Source organism: Electrophorus electricus, chromosome 4 (genome assembly GCF_013358815.1).
Source record: "Electrophorus electricus isolate fEleEle1 chromosome 4, fEleEle1.pri, whole genome shotgun sequence".
Taxonomy (NCBI): Eukaryota; Metazoa; Chordata; class Actinopteri; order Gymnotiformes; family Gymnotidae; genus Electrophorus; species Electrophorus electricus.
Genome location: NC_049538.1, coordinates 29,482,407 through 29,503,088, shown reverse-complemented (window position 1 = coordinate 29,503,088; position 20,682 = coordinate 29,482,407). Strand labels below are relative to the sequence as shown.

The following is a 20,682-nucleotide window of genomic DNA, read 5'->3' as shown; positions in this document are numbered from 1 at the left end:
ACCCTAAGAAATAGATGGGTGTGAAAACGCAACTGGACAAGGAAAGGTTAATTGCACTACATAATAGACTGCTATCTGCACAAGTTCAGAGGACACTGTCAGACTGGGCCATGACTGCTTATCCAGTCCACTGCACTGCTGTGCACTGATTTATATGTCTTATTTTGCCTTGGAAAAAAAATATACTGCAACAATTCTGCTGAACTGAGTGTAATTGTGTTTATGAGTGTGCATTTGTCGTGAACTACATGCTGTACCTATCACTGGAGTCATTAGTGAACGTTTACAGTCAGGCTTATAGCGCCCCCGTTTGGACACTTTTAGAAACGTATTTAGCAGACCTGCGCGCGAGAGCGAGGCTTGCCGGCGACAGCGTCTTCGTTACAACTGTATGTGGAAATCGAAACGACGATAAACCGTGAGAGGATTATTACTTTTGGGGTTTTTTTAATAAACGCAAGGATATTTATCTGGAGGTAAGCGTTACGTAAGTGTGTATGTGCTGTGATTATTTCGGTTCTCGGTTTTGGACTAGCCATGTTAGCCAGCTGCTAAACAACGGTTAGCTTGGCTTAGTTTAGCTAGGTTAGCCTTCGATTGCGAGGAGGCTGTCGATGTAACACGGCAGGCTCCTTTGGCATTGTAGTCTCCATGATGTATATATTTGACGTGGCACTCCGTAAGGATATTTACAGCCAGTTAACAAGATAACTGGCTAGCTAAGTGCGGATATTGTTTGTGTACAGTGGGACTCTGGTCGCTAGCTAACGCTAATTAGCCACGTTCAAGTCGCTGACGGACAGCTAGCGATGTGTACAGGGAGCGAGATGCCTAGCTAGCCGGACAGAGAGGTGGCTTTCCTCTTTCGGAAACATCACAGGGTAACACTAGTTCACTAGCTTAGCCTGCTAGTGAGGGGGTTAACCGTGCATGCACAAACACAAGTGCAGAGTTGTAGCGCTGGATAACCTAGCAGGCATCAGCAGTTATGTTCATGGGAGGATAGTTGGCATGGGTTACACAGAAACGGGCCTTTTAAATAATTCAGATCGCTAGGTTAACGACCCTAAGAAAGCAAAGCTCTGTAGGGGACTAGTTTAGTCTAGCCGGTGCCGTGGGTGGACTGGGAGCTTGACAAGTAGCTTGGTTAACTTGGTTTAAACTGGGCTGGCCACTAACAGCTTAGTTAGCTAAAGATAGCTGTCTATTGCTTGCTCGCTTAAAATTAATGTTGGTAACTTGTTGTTACCAAAAACTGTCTCACGCCTCTCCCGTGTCTCTGTTTGCTGTAACACACCGGGTAACCAGATATCTGTTTATAAGATGACACGGCGATCATTGGCTTTACAATGGCATATTTGGTACAGCAGTCCTTTATTTGGTCTGACCCCAGCGTTTTGAGGTTGTGTTTTATACCGCAGCTGCGATTTGGTGGGATCCTCCATTTGCGCCAGAAACTCTGGCTGTGCGTCTGCGTTCGCCGATGTTCTTTTGTTCCCACGTCCCTCATCTCTATATTAATTTGTAGTGTGTACTACCGGCTAGTACCTAATCAGAGCCAAGATGGCGCGGGTCACGTAGCCTTAGGAGCCAGCAGCACAGTGTCTGCAGCTTTGCTGCGACTTTAACATCACACAGTATGATATTGTAATGCCCTACAACGTCTAGGATTTTTTTTTTCCCTGGGTTTAATCGAAACCCTTTTTTAAACATGCACGTTTCGTACATTATTGATTGAACGCAACTTATTACCATGTATTGTAGATATAAAACGATGCTCTCTATTTCGCGTTGGTTAATTATGTTTGCTGAAGCGTAAATTGGATTTATATCACCAAGTCCAATTACTTTGGAAGTATCTGAATTCTTATGGTTAATTGCATCAACATTTTTTAAAATAATTTGATCGTTTTTTGAAAATCATTTAATGTCTATTTTGTTTTATTTAATGTTATTAATAACTATATATAGTCCTAAAAATGTTTCACAAACAGACCGCCTCCTCATCTGTTTGGGTAGCAGCTGGTGTCCTTGTAGAGCAAGTGCTTGAGTTATATCGGTTCTGGGATGGCAGCCTAACTTTGCATATGATGGTCATGCAAAATGAATTATTTGGTAGGCTTGATGAGCTCTCTCTACTCTGTAGTGAGCGTGAGGGGTAACTACATGTGCTCTGGCTCCACCTGACTCTTGGCTTTTTTCTTTCTTTTTTTTCTCCCAGTTCCACTGGCAGCTGTATATGCAGAACTAGGCACACTTGGTGACCCTTTGCCAAAATGACAGCTGGTTTCTTTGAGTGAAGGGAGCTGTAGAGCAGTTACTTCCCAACTACTGGGTAATGAGGTCATTTGACTATTCTTAAAATTGCTGGGGTTTGAATATAGACTGCCATTTCCTTTGCTGTCTCTCTGCCATTATTTCCTTTAGCTGCTTCTTTGGCTCACTTTCTTGCGCGCGTGAGCGTGTATGTGCTCACAACTGTTTTTGCTTTTCCTATGTCACCAGCATGCCACACAGATGATCACTACACTGATTGTAATGCTGGTTGACCATCTGTTCAAGTGTAACAAATAAGGTGAGTGTGTGTGCGCGCGCGCGCGTGTGTGTGCTTGGGGGCGGGGGTTTGTGTATGGTGTGTGTTTGGTCTTGGAGGTGGAAGGGCCCCTGTGTTCTTGACCATTCTTCAATCATCTTTCACCACTGTGCAAAAGTATGGCCATATATGGCTATCAGTAGAATCACACTATAATGCATCTCATTACAAAGGTAGGAACCTGGTTCTCCTCAGGATATTTGCACCTCATTATAGTAAAAATGGCATTTGCCTTTGAAATGATGCTATGACTTTTTGTAGCTACAAGGTCTTCTCACAATAGCAGCAATGTCATCCTATGAAGCCTTTGCATTTTATTTATTTATTTATTTTATATATATATCACATCACAGTGCACATATATACATAGTGTGTAATTATATATTACACACTATGTATATATGTGCACTGTGATGTGATGAATTTCACACACACATGTTGCACCTTCCAAAGGAACACTAACCACCTTATTAACATTGTTTTTTCTTATAACTGTAGTAATGTACAAACGAGGCCTTAATTACACCTAAGATTTAATTTATTGGAGAGATGAAAAGTATTGGCTATATTTATTGGCTAAAATCTCAATATCAAACTGATGATGAATTATTACAGAGGAACCAGGCATTTCAGACAATTCCTTCATCAGTGCTTCTGAATTTCTAGGAGGTGAAATGAAGTTTGTTAGAAAAAGGTAGATGTTTAACAGTCTGTGCAGAATGTTCCCTTTTGGCAGTGGCACAGTTACAACATCCACAATTAGCAATTTTTTGCACCATGTAGAGACTATAAATGTACCATTTCTCCAACAGAATCCGTTATTTAAAATGCTATAAACATCATACATTTCAATCCAGTTTTACCCTTGTTTGGACAAGTTTAAAAATTGACATTTTCAATGAATTTCTGTTCGATACAGAAAATGTTATTAACTTCACAGTTGTTAGTTGGCTAAAATCAGAATGAACATCTGTCATTCAAAAGTTACAATCAATTTGGAGATGAGTGATTTTGCAATATTTACTAGAGTGTTTGTGTCATTCATGTTTCCTGTTCCATGGGTTTGTGTGTTACTAGGACATTGGGAAGTGTGCTTGGATGATAAATAATGAAGACAAATACAAATGTATATATTTTATGTATTGAATTATTATAAAAATAACTTTTTGGCCCAGATACCTTTTAAACATTTTGGGTTGCTCTAGTAAAATGACTGACTAGCTATATTTTTATTGTTGATGTTATACATGATCTTTGAGTAACATGAATTACAATCTCACAAAGAAGTTAAGTCTTTAACATTGTATTAGACACTGGGTGGTCAAGAAGTAGAGCTAGCTGGCATCTATCTGTCTAGCTCCTCCCTAGTCTCTTGCCACTTTGCCATTGTCTGAGTGAAACTATTAAGCTGGAACAGGGCTAAAAAAGTTGCTTGTTAAAATCTAGACAAATAGTTTCTATCTATATGAACATAATTAGCATTACAAGTGATTCAGAAAATGGGTGGGTGGCTAGCTAGTGGGCCCGCCGGACATGCTAAACGGAGAACACGTCTGCCATCATCAGTTGTGCTCTGGTGCGGTCACTTATTACCTAATGAATTCCCACTAAAATATTTGCTACAGTAATTAGTTTTTTAAATGTCTTGCCTCAGTTAGACTAGGTTTCTTATTTGGCAAGCTGAGCATACCATAATCTCTCCTCAGGCAGTGTTCCAAGTGGGGAATCTTTTCCCCCTACTTATCATTCCATATGGAAACATTTGTTCCACAAATACATTTTAAGATCATAAGTTAAAAGATAACTTTGTCCTTTTTCAAAGGGCATTTTACAGGTTTGAAATCAGTGAATGGACAACTGGGATACAACGGTTAAGTCTTCTAAATTTTGTTTTTGAAATTTGAGTGGTTTGGCTGGAATGGGATAAATCATAACATTTATTCCATATGATTCTAAAGTTCCAAGAGTGTAGTCAAATTGTCACTGTGAATAGGCATGAAGGGGACATTCTTTTAAACAATTTTATACAAGATTCCTTTATTTACCTCAAGTTGTAGAAAATACAGTAAAGGATCACCATGCAAACATTTTTGATTTAAATTGTGCTCTAATAACATTTTACCAACGTATCATATCTTGATTAGCTTGTTAGGGCTTGTTTAGTCATTCTTAGGAAAGGTCAGGTGATGCAAATGTCAAAACTTTATAAATACTCTGGCTCCTTGAACCTCATCCTGACAATCCGCAGTCATGGATTCCTCCAAGCAGCTGCCTAGTACTCGTAAAAGCTAAAATAGGCCTAATGCCCACAAAGTAGGAGAAGGCTGTTAGAAAATTGCAAAGTGTTTTCAGGTAGCTGTTTCCTCAATTCATATTGTAATTAACAGCTACAGTTTAGGTCAAGTGGAGGTCTGGAAGACCAAAGTAATGTTCGGAGAGAACTGCATGAATGATGTCTATGAAAGTCATCAGAAGGAAAACTTTTCTTGCATCCTCATCACAAGATTCAGTGTTAAGTTTGCAGAGGAACAGCTAAACAAGATTGATGCATCTTGGAAACGGGTTAAAATGGAACTTTTTTTTGGCTGCAAAAGACTTGGTGTGTTTGGAGAAAATGGAACGAATATGCTTTGGGCTTTTTGCAGCTAGTGGGCATGGGAACATTTCGCTGGTAGAGAGAGGAATGGATTAAATACCAGCGAATTCTAGAAGCCAAATAAAAAGTTGAAGATAAAAAGTGGATAGCTTCTACATCATGATGATCCTAAACACACATTAAAATCCATAATGGACTACCTCAAGAGGCACAAGCTGAACATGGCTCTCACAGTCTCATGACACAATCAAGAAACTCGGGGTTGACCTTAAAAGAGAAGTGAATGCAAGAAGGCCCAATAATATCTCAGAACTAGAAGCCTTTTGCAAGATCAAATGGGTAAAGTTTCTTGAACAATAACTGAAGCATTCTTAGCTGGCTCCAAAAAGCATTTATAAGCTGTGATACTTGTCAAAGGATTTGTTTGTAATGCAGGGTGCTCAGGTTTTGCTTTGGGCTCTTTTTATTTTGAAATTTACATTTTAAAAGATGTAAATAAAAGTAATCTTACAATCTTTCCAAATCTGATATGGAAATATCCTACCAATGGCTGGAAAAAGCTGGATTGGCAGACAGCATGGAGGCACTAATCTTGGCCGCACTGGAACAAGGTCTAAATACAATATCAATAGAGACTGGGTTCTACCACACCAGACAGGACCCCAGATGCAGTCTGTGCAAAGATGCCCCTGAGACAGTCCAGCGCATAACAGCAAGATGCAAAATGCTAGCAGGCAGGGTATACATGAAACCCCATAACCAATTGGGTAGCATGGTATACACAAACATCTGTGCCGAGTACAGGCTAGAGGTTTAAGGTCAAAGTGGGATTATTCCCCCGCCCCCCACCCCAGGTGGTGGAGAATGATCAAGATAAGATACTGTGGGGCTTCCAGATACAGACTGACAAAATGGTAATGGCTGACTAGCTGGATGTAGTAGTGATGGACAAACTGCAGAAGAGGGATGTAGTGGATTTAGCAATCCCAAGAGATGGCAACATCAGGCACAAGGAGTATGAAAAGCTCAAGAAATATCAAGGGCTGAGGGAAGAGCTAGGAAAGATGTGGAAGGCAACAGTGGTTCCCATAGTAACTGGAACCCTAGAGGTTTTGAACCCCAAACTGTTTGTGTGCTTCCATTAAGGATATGAAAGTTGCATGAAAATTCTGTATGAGGCTATTGGCATTAATGTAGGACTAATTTGGGGCAGGAATGTGGACTGTTTGCTGGGAATGTTGGACTGGGGTAAAAAATATTGCCTTTGATTGTAGAGCTAATGCATGCCCCCCCCCCCCCCCCCTTTCTTCTAATTCCCTGATCCAGAACCACAGTGGTTTACTCTGACCTCATCCATCTTATACATGTACAACCTTTTTTTTTCCTTAACGCTAAGTGTATTTTGTCACACATTGATCAGATCTTGAGGCACGCAAGAGTGTTTTCCTCTTTGGTCACAAATTATAGCGCAGGCACTGCTTGCCAACACACTCGGTGTGGAAACTTGTTTTTACAATGGGAGAGTGAGTGAGTGCGAGATGCACACCCTGCTTGGTCACGCAAGCTCTCTGCATGGGCGTGCTAATGGCTTCAGCTGTAGGTTACCTTAGCAGACTGAGCGTCGTTGCTCTCAGCAGATATCAAGTTACCAGATGGGGCACTAATGGTCTCTTCATGGAAAGGATATCTTAAAAAAATGAGGAGAAGGCGGAGGTGATGGATGGGATGGGATGGAATCTGTAATGAACGGCATAGTAGTGAGCGTGTGTGTGCTTCATTTTTGTCGTGTGTCTTCAGTGCGGGGAGATCCTATTTCTGTTTTGTCAGAAAACAGTTGATCTAGGTGTCAAACACCCCAGTCCCCAAGTGTCTAGAAAACTACTTTATAAGTAAAGGCAAAGGCTGTACAAGTGTTATTTACACATTTAGTTTAACTAAACCTCTGTAGCTCCCATAGTTGGACACTGTAACTCACTCACTTGCTCGTGCTTGGAATGAAAATACAAATTTCCTTTTGGGGATGCTGTTGATACTGAAATGGCTTTGGTGATGCGCATTAATGATACTTTGTCCTTGTTTTAATTGGTCTGTGGTTTTCCTTATCTATGGGTTAATAGTGATAACCTGCTAGTTAGCTCTACAAAAGCCTTTTCAAACATCTTGCCATGGCTTTTTATAAACATGGACCCACTTTACCTGCAAACATGGATCTTCCTTTTTTATCATTATTAGTAGTGCACCGTGCTGCCCTTTTTTAATAGCTTTTTCTATATTGATGCAAAGACAGAAGTTTTTTCAGTGGCTGGATATTGCATTTAATTCTTGTCAGCCTGTTCTTGGACAGTTCTGTACTCCTATCCAATTAAGTTTGCATGCATATGCAGACTGGGAACCAAAAAGATTAAGTCAGACTAATGGTATACATTCACTGAGAGATCAGATTACTGAGCAGCAATCCAGATCAGATTTCTAGCCCAGATAGAAGAAATCAGTGTGCTGTTTACATGACCACTTGAATAATCAGATAACTGAGGAATTATGATCAGATGATAATTAAGTGCATGTAAATGCACTGTTGCACTAATATAACACTAGGTTCACCAATTCTGAACCTAGAATCTGATTATGTTTCATAGGGCTAATTATTTTTTTTCTTTGCCTTCCTGTTTTGTTCCCGTATTGATGTTCCTATTAATCACGATATATAATCTGATAATGCTGCCAGTATGAAGTAGATCCTGCTAATGACTGAAGCCTGTGGAAATTGGAGGTTCAAACTTTAGAATCTAGTTTATTTGCAAAAATGGAATATAACTCCACATACTTCATTGAAGAAATAACAAATACGTTATCTTGCCTTGTAACTTAGTAGCCAGAGATTTGTTTTATTTTAATATCTCAAATTCCTTTGGTAGGGCAGCAAACATCTCAAATGTTTTACAGGTGTAAATTTGTGTAGAAAGTGCAAACTGTGAACACTGTCAACCAGTCATTGTGCTCCATGAGCTCTTGGTGTGTCCTTGCCCCTTTTGGATCACTTTTCTGTATGACGCTGCAAAGACGACACTCTCGTTTGTTGTTGTGGATGGACTAGCATGGGCCACACTTTCATACTCTGGGTGTTGTCACTGCAATGCTACTTTTTCATCTCATGGAAGAGGTTGGTGCTTTTTCCTGTCTTGGTGTGCACTGTCTGACGATATTTTTGCAGACTTTAATCTGAGCTTTCACTTTTCAGATATCTAAACGTCTGTGTAACTAACGACTTGAGCTTTTTTATTATTTATTTATTTATTTGTTTTTGTTTGTTTGTTTGTTTTTAGGGTTTTATTTGTTGTTGTTGGGTTTTTGTTGTTGTTTTTATTTTCTTATTTTTCCCCCTGGTTTCCAGAGCTTTCTTCAGCACTGCTAGCTCAAAGGATGCTTTGCAGTAATAAATATGTATGTACTTTGACATGCAAGCAAAAAAAAACTGCAGGCTGGCTGGTCGTTCTCATGTCTCCACATCAAGTAAAAATGTTGAGGCTTATCCTCATTATTGACAAGCATGATTGCGATAAAATTTAAGATCGTCCAGCACTAATCTTTGCCCCACAACACTTGAATGATTCAGGGAACATGCATTCTCTTATCTTTTGCTTCATCTACAGTGATGTGATCAGTTCTAAATTTCTGTGAAAGAGTGGAAGAAATTGAACCCTGAAGCCCTGAGTACAAATACTGACGACTTTGTTTGCTTTCTTGTTTAGTGGGAATACACTTTTTGGAAGGCACAGTTTGTAATGGTAACAACTCCTGGTGGCAGGCTGAGCCTTTTCAGTGATCTTGTGTGAGGCTGTGAAAGTGCTGGGTCTTCATTTGAAGGAGGTCCATTCCCAGAGGGGTAAATGTGAAAAGGCCATCTGTTTTGACTGCTTGGGCACAATCTCTTTTGTCGCTCAAAAACAATGGCACAGATCACAGGCTTTTATGTGAAAGTGTTTGCCCTGTCACCAAGGCATGTTTTCTACAACGAACCTGTTTTGCATCCTGGAGTTTACTGAATTGCTGCTCTAGCATCCTGCTTCTACAGAGATCTTTAGGCTCCATGTGGTACTTCAGAGTTGCATAATCTGGAAATGCTGAGGTGTGTATCTTTTTTACAATCCAAGCACAAATTTCTTTAAAAGGGGGCAGTTGGTAAGATTGAAGTATTGGACTGGTGGAAACATCATTAAGCATTATCCTCATGGATCTAGGCCTATGAGGGAACAGTACGGAGTAGAATAAAGAGGAGGTTTTTTGGGTTTTTGTTTTTGTTTTCCCCTCCATTCGTAGTTAATAGAAGAGGGGGGGGAAAACACTTTTTAAAGTTGACTTCCCTGCTCAAATATCTCTGATCTTTGCTTCCAAATGATATGCTGTCCACTGCACAAAAGTCTTGGTTCTATTCTAAAACTCACACACACGCCATGCATCGTGAGGTCGAGCATACAGGTGTAAAGGGTCTATATTTATCAACTGTGATGTGCTGTATAAGTGAATACACGCGCATAAAGAAACTTGCATATTTTTTTTTTTTTTTTTAACTCTTACCCTAAGTAATGTATAATAAATGTTGTGGTTTTAAGGAAGTTTACTTTTGTGGCACTTTGCATGGCCCAGGTGAGTTTCTGTGAACCAGACGCCCTTTGCACCTAACCTTTTGTAAGGGTGAAACTTGACACAGAAAGAGTGATCAAATGCTAACTGACTTTTCAAGAGGGTGCTGTGTGTTGTCAGGTTTGTAGTAGGTCATTGATGGGGCTGAAATGTCGTTGTTGTCTCATTTGGTCTTCCAGGGGTGAGAGGATTCTTTCTTTTAAGCAGTAAAGCATTTATACTGACCCATTTCCCTACCTAAATTGCCCGATGTGTATTGTCTATTGATGAGGATATTCTGTAGATTTCAGGTGAACTGTAGCAGATGAAGGGGTGGGCATGTGCCATCACTTGCATGTTTTTGACCGTGGCAGTGAGCTCAAAGGTCACATGAGACAACTGGCGCCTTGTAGAAGCGACTGCAGACGTTTTGTACTCCTACTGCAGTCATTAACATGGCCTCCTGAAGTCTATTAGACTTCTATACTTAATATAAGGGTGTGTGTGGGGGGGGGGGGGGGGGGGGGGGGGGGGGGGGGGGTCAGTGCATTTTGAGTAGGGGTGCATGAACTCCCATATATAGCCTAAGCTGGCAGTGAGTATCAACCAATGAAAGCTAATATTGCTGCGGTCAGCAGCCGACTGTTTTAGTAACAGCTAATTCATGTCGATCAAAAAGGAAAAGGATTCTGTCCATGATGCTTTTGACACACAAGCTATTCCGGAAGTACACTTTAAGATGGAAACCTTAGGTAAGTAAAAATGAGAAAGCAGAACTGTCAAAATATCAGTAAATGCATCTTATTTTCAAGATCATTTGGCTGTTGTGGAAATGAGTACTTTCCCCAGACATGGATTGAGCGTATACTTTGGGTGTTGTGAAGGCATCAGTGTGGCTGTGTACAAAATACACTCTTTGTGAATACACTCTTGGTGATATGTGAATCACAGTCATGGCTGTATTTTAATGTGTGAACGTTTATATTCTTTATTCTGTGTTCAAGTTCGAGGGCACTAGCAAGCGGAACCTCAACGTGAGTGGCTTTAGAAAAAAATCAGCACTCATCTAGGAACAACCCTGAAAAGCAGCTGTAGTCAGACCCTTCAAAATGTAGAACTGACACTTGGGTGAATATTGCCTTCTTTTTTCTTTTTCTTTTTTTCCCTAAATTTACTCTCCACATTGCTTATTGGTCTTAACAATGTTGTTGTTGAGGTAACATGTACCTTAAGTTGTAATCGCTTGTGTCGTGATGCATATTATCACAATGCGGACATCATAAAGGCTGGCAATACCCAGCCCTAGTGATGAGGGGGAAGAAGGGTCGCGCGTGTGACGTGGCTCACAGAAACCATAGCTGGATAGTCTGGCTTTTGAAAATGATGTGCAAATTTACATTTATGGCATTTGGCAGACGCTCTTATCCAGAGTGGCTTACAAAATTGCTTTGTCATTTACTCATAGAACACACCCTAGTCGGTACAGTCTATTGGAGTCCAAGATACCAATGAACTAGAATACTGTAGAAATACAGGGCTCAGTACTGATGCCTGGAAGTGCAAAACCAATAACAATCACTGCAATAAACAATACCTTACAATAACTGCTAGAGTTTGTTACTCAACATAGATGCAGGATCCGTGCTCATTTAAGTATTTTTGTGTTTGAGCACATGTTGGTGACAAAATAAAAACCTTTTGAAGGTGAATGTAACTAAGGGAATGGAAAGTTCTTGTTGTGTAATTAACATTTTTACTTGAGTATGCAAATAAACAAAACTTAACCAGACTTGCCAGTTTATAATGTCAGTGTTGTACCAAGGTTTTTTACAATCAGATCTACGCACACGTACATTGAGTGACTGGTGGAGACTTGTCTTGTTGACACCATTTGTGCTATATTTCCAATCTCCCCTTTTATTAAGATGGTTTGATTTTAATCCTGGGAGATACAAATTGGAGCATCCAACCAGGCACCTGTCTTGACCAAAACCAGGTCAATAATGGAGGCGATCAGTAAACTGACATGCTACACAGGGCAGGGGACAATCAGACCTCAGAGAACAAGAGTTGTGCCAAGCTTAGGACTTTCGTTCCACTATAAAATGTATAGCAGCTTTTAGGTAAAGCAAAACCAAACTGGCTTGACCAATAAAGAGGTCGCCCGGTGTAAATGGACACCGTACAGCAGCCTGTTCTCCTGCAGGGATCACTGTAGTGCTGGTTTGATTGCAAAGTCTTTGTCTAGGCTGCGTGATCAGAGCAGGAAGCTGAAAGAAGGGGCGGCGCTGTGTAATCTGACCCAAGCCAGCCTCTGGAGCAGGGTCCTCCCTCCCCGTTTAGATGCACGCGTGCACACACACACACACACACTGAGGGATTATGCCGACTCCACTCTGACATTCGACTCCTCAGCCCACAGGCAGCAGTAGCAGAAGTGCAAGCAGGCAGAATTCTTCGTTCTCTCTCTCGGTCTCTCTGTCGCTCTGCTGAGATTGTTCCTCTCATCCACGGCGAGTGCTTTCTTCTACTTTTGTTTTTTTCCACTGGAGTTCTTGCAGGATACTTGGGGAGGCCTGGGAGTGGTCCTCACACTGCCACTGGAATCTGCTCTTGGACAAGGGGGTAGGGTTGGGGGGGGGGGGGGGGGGTGGACTCGCCTTGCTGTGGTTGTTTTTCTCCCTCTCCCTCTGTTCATGCTTCCTGCCAGGCAGTGAGAACTGGATATACTTTTGTAACATTCCTGGATTACAGTGACTTTTTTTTTTTTTTTTTTCCCCTGCCCCCTTCATTTTAATCTTTCAGTTCTCCACCCTTCGCTACGCTTTTCCTGCTAGGCTGGACTAATTTTGGCTTTACCGCCTGTCCTGCGTAGTTGTTGGCGAACAATCGCTTGGATATATTTTGTGTGAGCGCAAATGCGCCAGTGACAGACCGAGGTCCAATCTTCATGAGTCCTGAGGTTCTGAGAGCAAAGCAGAGACGTCCTCGAACCCAGCGTTACAGCAGCGGAGCCTGAGCTGGACCAAAGGGGCCCTGTACCGTGGACGGTTTTGTTTGTGAAGAGTTGCGATGAAGAGTTGGTTTGCTCCCCATGTCGCCCACGTTTAGGCTGCAACCCGTGTACTCATGGAAGGGGGTGCTGAAGCTCTTTACATGCATAGCTGCCCGAACGGCCAGCAAGACTAAAGGTAACCCAACCCCGCTGCGTGCGCACAGATGGCTATCGGCTCGCCTGCGTCAAGACATCCCGTGTGGAATGTTGTCAGTTCACGTATCTTGCATGCAACCCCCACACTCAAGGTGTGTGTGTGTGTACTGTTGATCCACCTCTGACTTCTAGTTAAATTCCATGGTGGTGCGTGTGTAGGATAGTAGCCTAAAAGGCACTTTAGAGAACAGCGCAAGTAAGGTTTCTGTTTTGAGAAAACACTCCATGTGCTCTTGCATTATTTTCCATAAGTTTCCAATGTCTCTCGCCTAGACCCACTTCTGGGAGAGAAGGAGGGGAGATTCAGTGGAGAGTGAAACTGGCATCCTGTAAACCCTGGGTTTACACACAGTCATTGTGTGTATCTCTCTCTCTCTCTCTCCCCCCTCAGTGGTATGATTCTTAATGTTTGTTTAGGTAGTATCAGCAACACAAGTGTGCTTTGTAGTAAACCATCTAGCAGGGCTGTGCAGTCAGGGCAAGCAGGGGCATGCTGGTCTCCCCCAGGCAATGCTGACTCACTGACTGAAGTGGAGTACCTCACATGCTTCTCTGTAAACCACATTCAGGCCTTATCTTGGTTCCCTGTTTACCTTTGGTGCCTGATTCTGATTATATGCATGTTGGCCAGAACCTGCCTTATCTTATTAATGTGCATCTTTTTGTTTTTGGGGTTATTTTGTTTTGTGCACTGTGATGATCATAAACACACAAGTACAACCAAGCACTGCAGAAAAATGTTTTGCTGTAGTATTTTGCTTTATAATTTTTAGCGCTAAAGCCACCGCACACTGGAGAATTGGCCAGGTTATGAGGCATTTTAATGTGCTGGACTGGTCTGGGCCTGCAGTGTTCCAGTTTTGTTTCAGAGCTCTTAAAGCACTGAATGTATCATGAGGTAAAATTTGATCCATCAGCATTTGTATCTGTTGCAATATTAAAGCCAGGAGTTACTCTGGAGTGCTGAAATGCAGAGCAGACAGTGAGGGGTCAGGCCAATATTGGCCTCTGCATTAATGTAGGTACCATAAGGGCAGGGTGTGCGCAGTTTGCATACAGATTAGCTACAGGAAGGAGTGAGGTAGGTGGAAAAACAACAAACAAAAAAAAACCAAACCAGTCTGGACTGGTTGAACAAAATCTAGCCTAGTTTTAGCCTAACCCTTTGGGGGGGATGATTTGTTTACTTGCCTTGTCCTTGTGCTTAGAACCTGTCATGCGCAAGGTTAATTGAAATCCTGTTTCATCTTTCAGGTAAAGCCAGTCTTTTTGAATAGAAAAGGTAACTTGCCTAACTGAAACTCAGGACATGGGATAAAGTGGCGCTCAAGGTCGACTTGTTTCGTTATTAATTTCTCTCTCTCCCTCTCTCCCTCCCTCCAGAGGTCCACACATTTCAAGAGAAGAAGATAGCCTTACTTGGGAATCATATGGACGAAGGTAAATTTGTCTCTATAGTTTGTTTTGCTATTGTGATGAGATCTTCTGAAATTCAAATTAAGTTCTGATAATGTCTGCCACCTTGAAGGGTTCCCCCCCCCCCCCCACATTAGATGTATTTTTCAGTTAATATTTATTTATTTCTTTATAATGGTTACCTAAATTAGATTAAATATGGGCTTTTCAACTTTTGTGGGTTAAAATGGAGTCTGGTGGTATATGGACCATGTGGACTGAGGAAGTCGGGAGATATGGACGTTTGGATTAGCTAATGCAGGAGTGTGGTGCTCTGATCTGCTCTGTTACCATCTGGAGGAGTAGGACAGCTCGGTTTCACCGTGCCGCCGTGCCCTCTGACCCACTGTTAGCACTCTCTGGGAGTGCTGAGGCAGTGTGCTGTTACAACCTGCCTTCACCAGCTCTAACCTGCCACAGACCTTTTTACCGCACGCTTCTCTCCTCCCCCCCCCCCCCCCCCCCCCCCCAAAAAAAAACCTACTGTCCATTTTAATTGCTGCTGAATTACTGTCAGAACTTTCTCTGCTGGTGTGGTGGTGTTTGTTACTGGTGTCTAGTATGCTAACTGCAGTCAGTTAATTTTCCCATGCAAAAATTGTTTAATACAAGTCTGCATGTATCCTGAAAGGATGATTTAATTTCGTTTTGTACAGAAATGGCACTCATAATGTAAATATCATGTGTAAGGAAATCCAAGCCATACGCCTAATTGAATGAAACAATACATATCAATCGATCTGTATATGAAGTCTGCTTCAGGCCAAGGTCTGCTCTGATGAAGCAGAGTTGCCCCTTGTGTTCACGTTCACGTTCCCATTCACTGGAGCCACACACCTGCACAGCACACACGCTTCACACTGTCCCCCTCCAGTTTATTGCCTCGCCCCTCCCTTCTTATGACTTGGTTGTGTACTGTGCAGAAGAGCTGTGTTTTTCCAGCATGACACCAGCTATGTAGGTTTATATTGTAATGATGCTTGTTTTAGGTAAGATTTGCATTTTTCTGTGAGCGGTCATTCATCTTTTAGCTTGCAGTAGAAAGGAAATCTTCTGTGTTCGTAGCCGTTTTAATTAATCTAGTCCATGGCAGTTTTTTCAGCATGGCGATGAAGGCATGATGCATTGTAAATATTGCTGAATCATCCCACAAGTTGTTTAGGCTGACTGCCTCAGAGGATGCTGTCAACCCTAGTGTTTAATGTTTGCTCTGAGTAGGAACAGCCACCTAAGACTAGATTTTGACAACCACAAAACACAGAAATATCCCTCTAGCTGGCCATGGGAGTGGACAATCTTACTGTAGTCACCTGTGCAAGAGTCTCTACTTTTGAAATCGGTGGAGAATTATTAATTGAAGTTCTTCTCATTTAATACTGTGTTGAACATCTGTCGAGTTTTTCTACATGGTAAGGCATGGGACACTATTTGGAGAGCTGTGTGTAACTGTAAACATGACATTTAATGGTTAGGAAGATGTGAATCTTTGCATATGCAATCATGTCACTTAGAATATTGTGTATTGTGCACATAAAACTAAATGGCTAAGTAAAGTCCATGGATGAGCCGAGCCTGCGCTCAGTACAGCAAGGCCTTGGTTACTTTCTGTGCCCGTAGTTCCGTTGGAGGTGCGCACATTAGTGCTCCAACTTCCTTTGGGTTTACAGGATTTCCTGTTTGGTGTGCTGAGCTCCAGGCTTTCAGAACAGATCACCACTGCTCTATCCAGGAACAATAGGTTTGGTGGGCCTTTTGGTTTGCAAACGGCAGAGAGAATCGTTTCCTAGTTAGCACTTGTACACGTCTAAAAATAGTTCAACCAAAAAATAATAATCCTTCAAATGCCAGTGCTCTTGCACTTCCCAGAAAAGGTGACCTTTTACTGTAATGTCTCTTTATTACGCTGTGCCAAACACAAGAATTTGTATGTTTGTTTATTTATTTATTTATGGTGGTGGTGGTAGTATAAACTAGATAAATGCCTACTACTGGAGACCAACCATGGAATAATCCTGCCCTCATCTGGAGCATAGCAGTGATCAGTGTCTCCACATCAGAATTTGGCCAACCTCTGTTAAAATGACCTAGTGGCAACAAGTAACAGAAGAATAAAAAGGGATGGAGAGTGCTGCGTTAATTATGCCTTCTGAAGGTCTACCGTCTTGGCTCTGGCATGCTGAAGCTGGATTACAGCAAAAATGTGGGAATCGTCTGGTGTGTTCCAAAGACTGGGTTGAGAATTGTTAGTCTAGACCTATATTTTTAAGCCAGTATTGTTGAACAAATTTGCAGATGTTAGTATTCCTACAGTTTAGGAAGCGTACCATAATCTACACTGTTAAGTACAGCAGTTACTAATTGCAAAGATGAAGAATTGTAATGTTGATGTGGCGTTTTTGTCTTGGACCATCATTTAGTTCATTAATGGCTCATTATATAATATGACCCATGCTACATATTTTAAATGTATTTATTTAGAAAGGCTGGTTGCAAATTGATTAAAACTAAGGAATTTTTCACCCACTTCCAAAAAGCGCAGGTGGAAAAGCCCCATTACGTAAGGACCAGAGGATTATGCTTAGCATGACTACATGAGTGCTGTTATGAAGTTTGAGTAATTTGATGTTGAAATTGGGTCTGGAAAGTAAAGTAGACTCGGTCCAGACGGAAATTGAATGATGTGGTTATAATGGATGCAGCAGAACTTCCAAGACTGCCAGATTGCAGCCCAGACTGCTTCCACATGTTTAAGGCTTTTATTTCATTTCAGTGATTAAATATTGAATACCCAACAGGAGGTCTGTGCTAACCTCTATTTGGCGGAGTGCGCTTTTTGTTTTGTTTTGTTTTGTTTTTTGGGTGGGTGTGCGCGTTTGATACTGCTAATAACAAGGAATGTTTGTTGTGCCCTCCTGGAAGTGGTGATTCTTGTCCAGGGTTGTTTTTGTTGTGTGGTGTGTGTGTTTTTTTGTATTTTGGGGGGGGGGTTTACACTTGGCAGTTGCTGTGTATTCTGCACTCCAACTGTGCCATGTAAAAAATCTGCATCCATAAACCATCCTCTCACCAGGCTGACTTTTAGTCTCTCTCCACCACTAACACTGAATCTTGCACGCCCCCTGAGCCAAGCCCACACACTTCCAAAAGCCAATTCATTAGGCCTGTCGTCCCTCTTACTAAAAGGCACGTATCACTCCATCTGTCGCCTAAGCCTACGCCAAACGGGTCAGCATGTTCTCCTCCATGGTGTCTACTGGAGTATGGCTGTCTGCTCGTTAGCCGAAGCACGCCGCGGCTGCTGGCACGCTCCGAGTGGAGGCTGGCACCTCTATGCCACTGCCACTTAACAGAAGTCAGACACACACTCTGCTGTTCTGTTTCAGCAACGCCGCACTTGCCCACACACGCATGTTTTGTGATTTGTGACCTTGGTAAAATAAATTAAATTAATGATGGAATTCTAAGAAGAACCAAATGGTGCCCAACAGATTAGCTCTCCTCTGATGGGCAGAACCCAGAATTTTTTAGTCTTGAAGAGGCCTTGTACAAAACTGAACATTCACTCCAAACAGAGTGATGGTGAAGAGCTACCTCTCAGTGCACCCGGTAACAGCAGCTTACCAGATCATCTGTTCTGTACACCTGCGTTCTCCCCGAGTTTCAGGTCTTGTATTTAGGGCTAGCTGCAGACCTGTTGGGCTCTGTGCTACTTTTGGCTGTGGCCTGTTCCCAGAGATGGGCTCTGTAAGAGGACTAAAAATACAATGGGCTTTATCACATCAGATGTGTTGACAAGCAGCCTCTGAACTGCCTATGTGCACAGACATCTGCCCCCATCTGCCCCCTTCTCCTGCCCTCTCCACCAGAATACCTTTTGTCTCTCTCTGAACTTGTGAAGGACTTTGGAGACAATCTGCCTAGCCTCCTGAGCTCTGGAGTAGCAGTGTTCTTCCTGTGTTTCTCTCTCAGGCTGGTACCTGGCTAGAACAGGGTTGGGTCTGCCTACTGTGTGGCAGGGTATACTGCAGACACAGGTATGGCTCACAGAAGGCAGCCCCGTGTGAGGGCTTGGTCACACCTTGTCTGTGTCCTGCAATAAGGGAAAATCCAGCTGTGGCCTCATTTCTTCACCCCAAATCTACCACAGCCCATTGCCATAGGAACAGCAAGAAAAAAGGGAGTCTGTCATACCCACGTTTGGCTTCTTTTTTTTTTTTTTTTTTAAAGAGTATGGAGCTTGTGTCCTAACCAAAAATAGCTGCCCCGAGCTCTTCCCGGAGGCCTGTGTCTGACTTTATCAGTGCAAGTAGACCATGATATCTGGGAACTTTTCAGTGGAAACAGACAAGCGTCTCTCTTGTGCAGCTTCAACCCTACATCGCTGAATACAATACTCCGCTCTGTGTTGCCTAAACGGTAGTGGATCAGTCCGGGGTGGGATACCCAAGGCTTGTATTTAATATACCCATCACTTCACGCAAAGGCAGAGTTGACGTTATATAACTAGTCCCAGTTGCCGTGGATGCTGTCGCTGAAGTTCAAAGGTGTTTGTGCACCCTGTCTGTTGTACCACTTTTTGTTCAGTAGTGACTCCACATTTTGTGTATAATTTTTCACTTCTCAGTATGTAATAAATGATCCATGTCTGTCAATCTGCTCCATTTTCTTCTTTGTGTCCATCCCTCCACCCAATCTTTTTTTTTTTTTTCTTGCTCCCCTCTTCCATCTGTCCAATCTTCAGAAATGAGTCGACAGACCGCCACCGCGCTGCCCACAGGAACCTCCAAGTGTGCCCCTTCCCAGCGCGTCCCCACCCTGACGGGCACCACGGCCTCCAACAGCGACCTGGCCAGCTTGTTTGAGTGCCCCGTCTGCTTCGACTATGTGCTGCCGCCCATCCTGCAGTGCCAGAGCGGCCACCTGGTGTGCAGCAACTGCCGGCCCAAGCTCACCTGCTGCCCCACCTGCCGGGGCCCCCTGGGCTCCATCCGCAACCTGGCCATGGAGAAGGTGGCCAACTCTGTGCTGTTCCCCTGTAAGTACGCCTCATCCGGCTGTGAGGTCACCCTGCCTCACACGGACAAGGCGGAGCACGAGGAGCTGTGCGAGTTCCGGCCATACTCCTGCCCCTGCCCTGGGGCCTCGTGCAAGTGGCAGGGCTCGCTGGATGCGGTCATGCCCCACCTCCTCCACCAGCACAAGTCCATCACCACCCTGCAGGGCGAGGACATCGTCTTCCTGGCCACGGACATCAACTTGCCCGGCGCCGTGGACTGGGTTATGATGCAGTCCTGCTTTGGCTTCCACTTCATGCTGGTTCTTGAGAAGCAGGAGAAGTACGACGGGCACCAGCAGTTCTTCGCCATCGTGCAGCTCATCGGCACCAGGAAGCAGGCGGAGAACTTCGCCTACCGCCTGGAGCTGAACGGACACCGGCGGCGGCTCACCTGGGAGGCCACGCCGCGGTCCATCCACGAAGGCATCGCTACCGCCATCATGAACAGTGACTGCCTCGTGTTCGACACCTCCATTGCCCAGCTGTTCGCCGAGAACGGAAACCTGGGTATCAATGTCACCATATCCATGTGCTGAGGACTGTTGGGACTGACTGTTGGGACTGACTCTCTCTCTATCTCTCATTCTCATTCCCCCCCCCCCCCCCCCCCCCCCCCCCCCCCCCCCCCCCCCACACACACACACACACACACACACACACACACTTAGACATTTCACATCACCATGGGACATCTTGAATTGTACCCTGGAAAGGGGGGGGGGGGTTACCTAACCGAGGAAACTTTTCGCTGTTGTACGTTCCAAGTAATCGATAGAACTGATCAGTAGAATTTATCAGAGCTTGGCACGCCCAACTGGACGTTTATTCCTGGGTTTTTAATTTTATGCTACAATATTATTATAATTATTAAGTTACATGATTAATGTATTCTACAGTCCTGAGAGGATATGGAGGAAGGGTCCTGTAACGTGCGCTCTGTGCAGGTGACCATGTGGTGCAGGCTGTTTGAAGGAGCCGTGCAGTAGCAGGGTCAAGCTTCATAGATTCTGGGGTGGGGTTTGCTAAAAATGAGACTTGTCCCTAGGTGTAGCTACCCCTTTATTTCCCCCCTACCCCAAAGGGTGGGGTGTTTTTTGTTTTGGTTTTTTTTGTTTTTTTTTTTTTATTTTATTAAACACTAACTTTTATGT

General features: G+C 43.2%; 1 protein-coding gene across 6 annotated transcripts; it reads left to right on the top strand.

Moving 5' to 3' along the window:
• The first annotated feature begins 342 nt into the window (after nt 1–342).
• siah1 (siah E3 ubiquitin protein ligase 1) lies at nt 343–20,079 on the top strand. Of its 6 annotated transcripts, XM_035525607.1 has the most exons (5): nt 343–476; nt 2,222–2,335; nt 2,506–2,575; nt 14,404–14,460; nt 19,217–20,079. In XM_035525607.1, the coding sequence occupies exons 4-5, from the start codon at nt 14,451–14,453 to the stop codon at nt 20,065–20,067; spliced, it is 861 nt and encodes a 286-aa protein (XP_035381500.1). In that variant the 5' UTR covers nt 343–476; nt 2,222–2,335; nt 2,506–2,575; nt 14,404–14,450; the 3' UTR covers nt 20,068–20,079. The 6 variants fall into 6 exon arrangements, with proteins under 6 accessions (XP_035381500.1, XP_035381501.1, XP_035381499.1 ...); XM_035525608.1 differs by lacking the exon at nt 2,222–2,335; XM_035525606.1 differs by lacking the exons at nt 2,222–2,335; nt 2,506–2,575.
• The last annotated feature ends 603 nt before the right edge of the window (nt 20,080–20,682 follow it).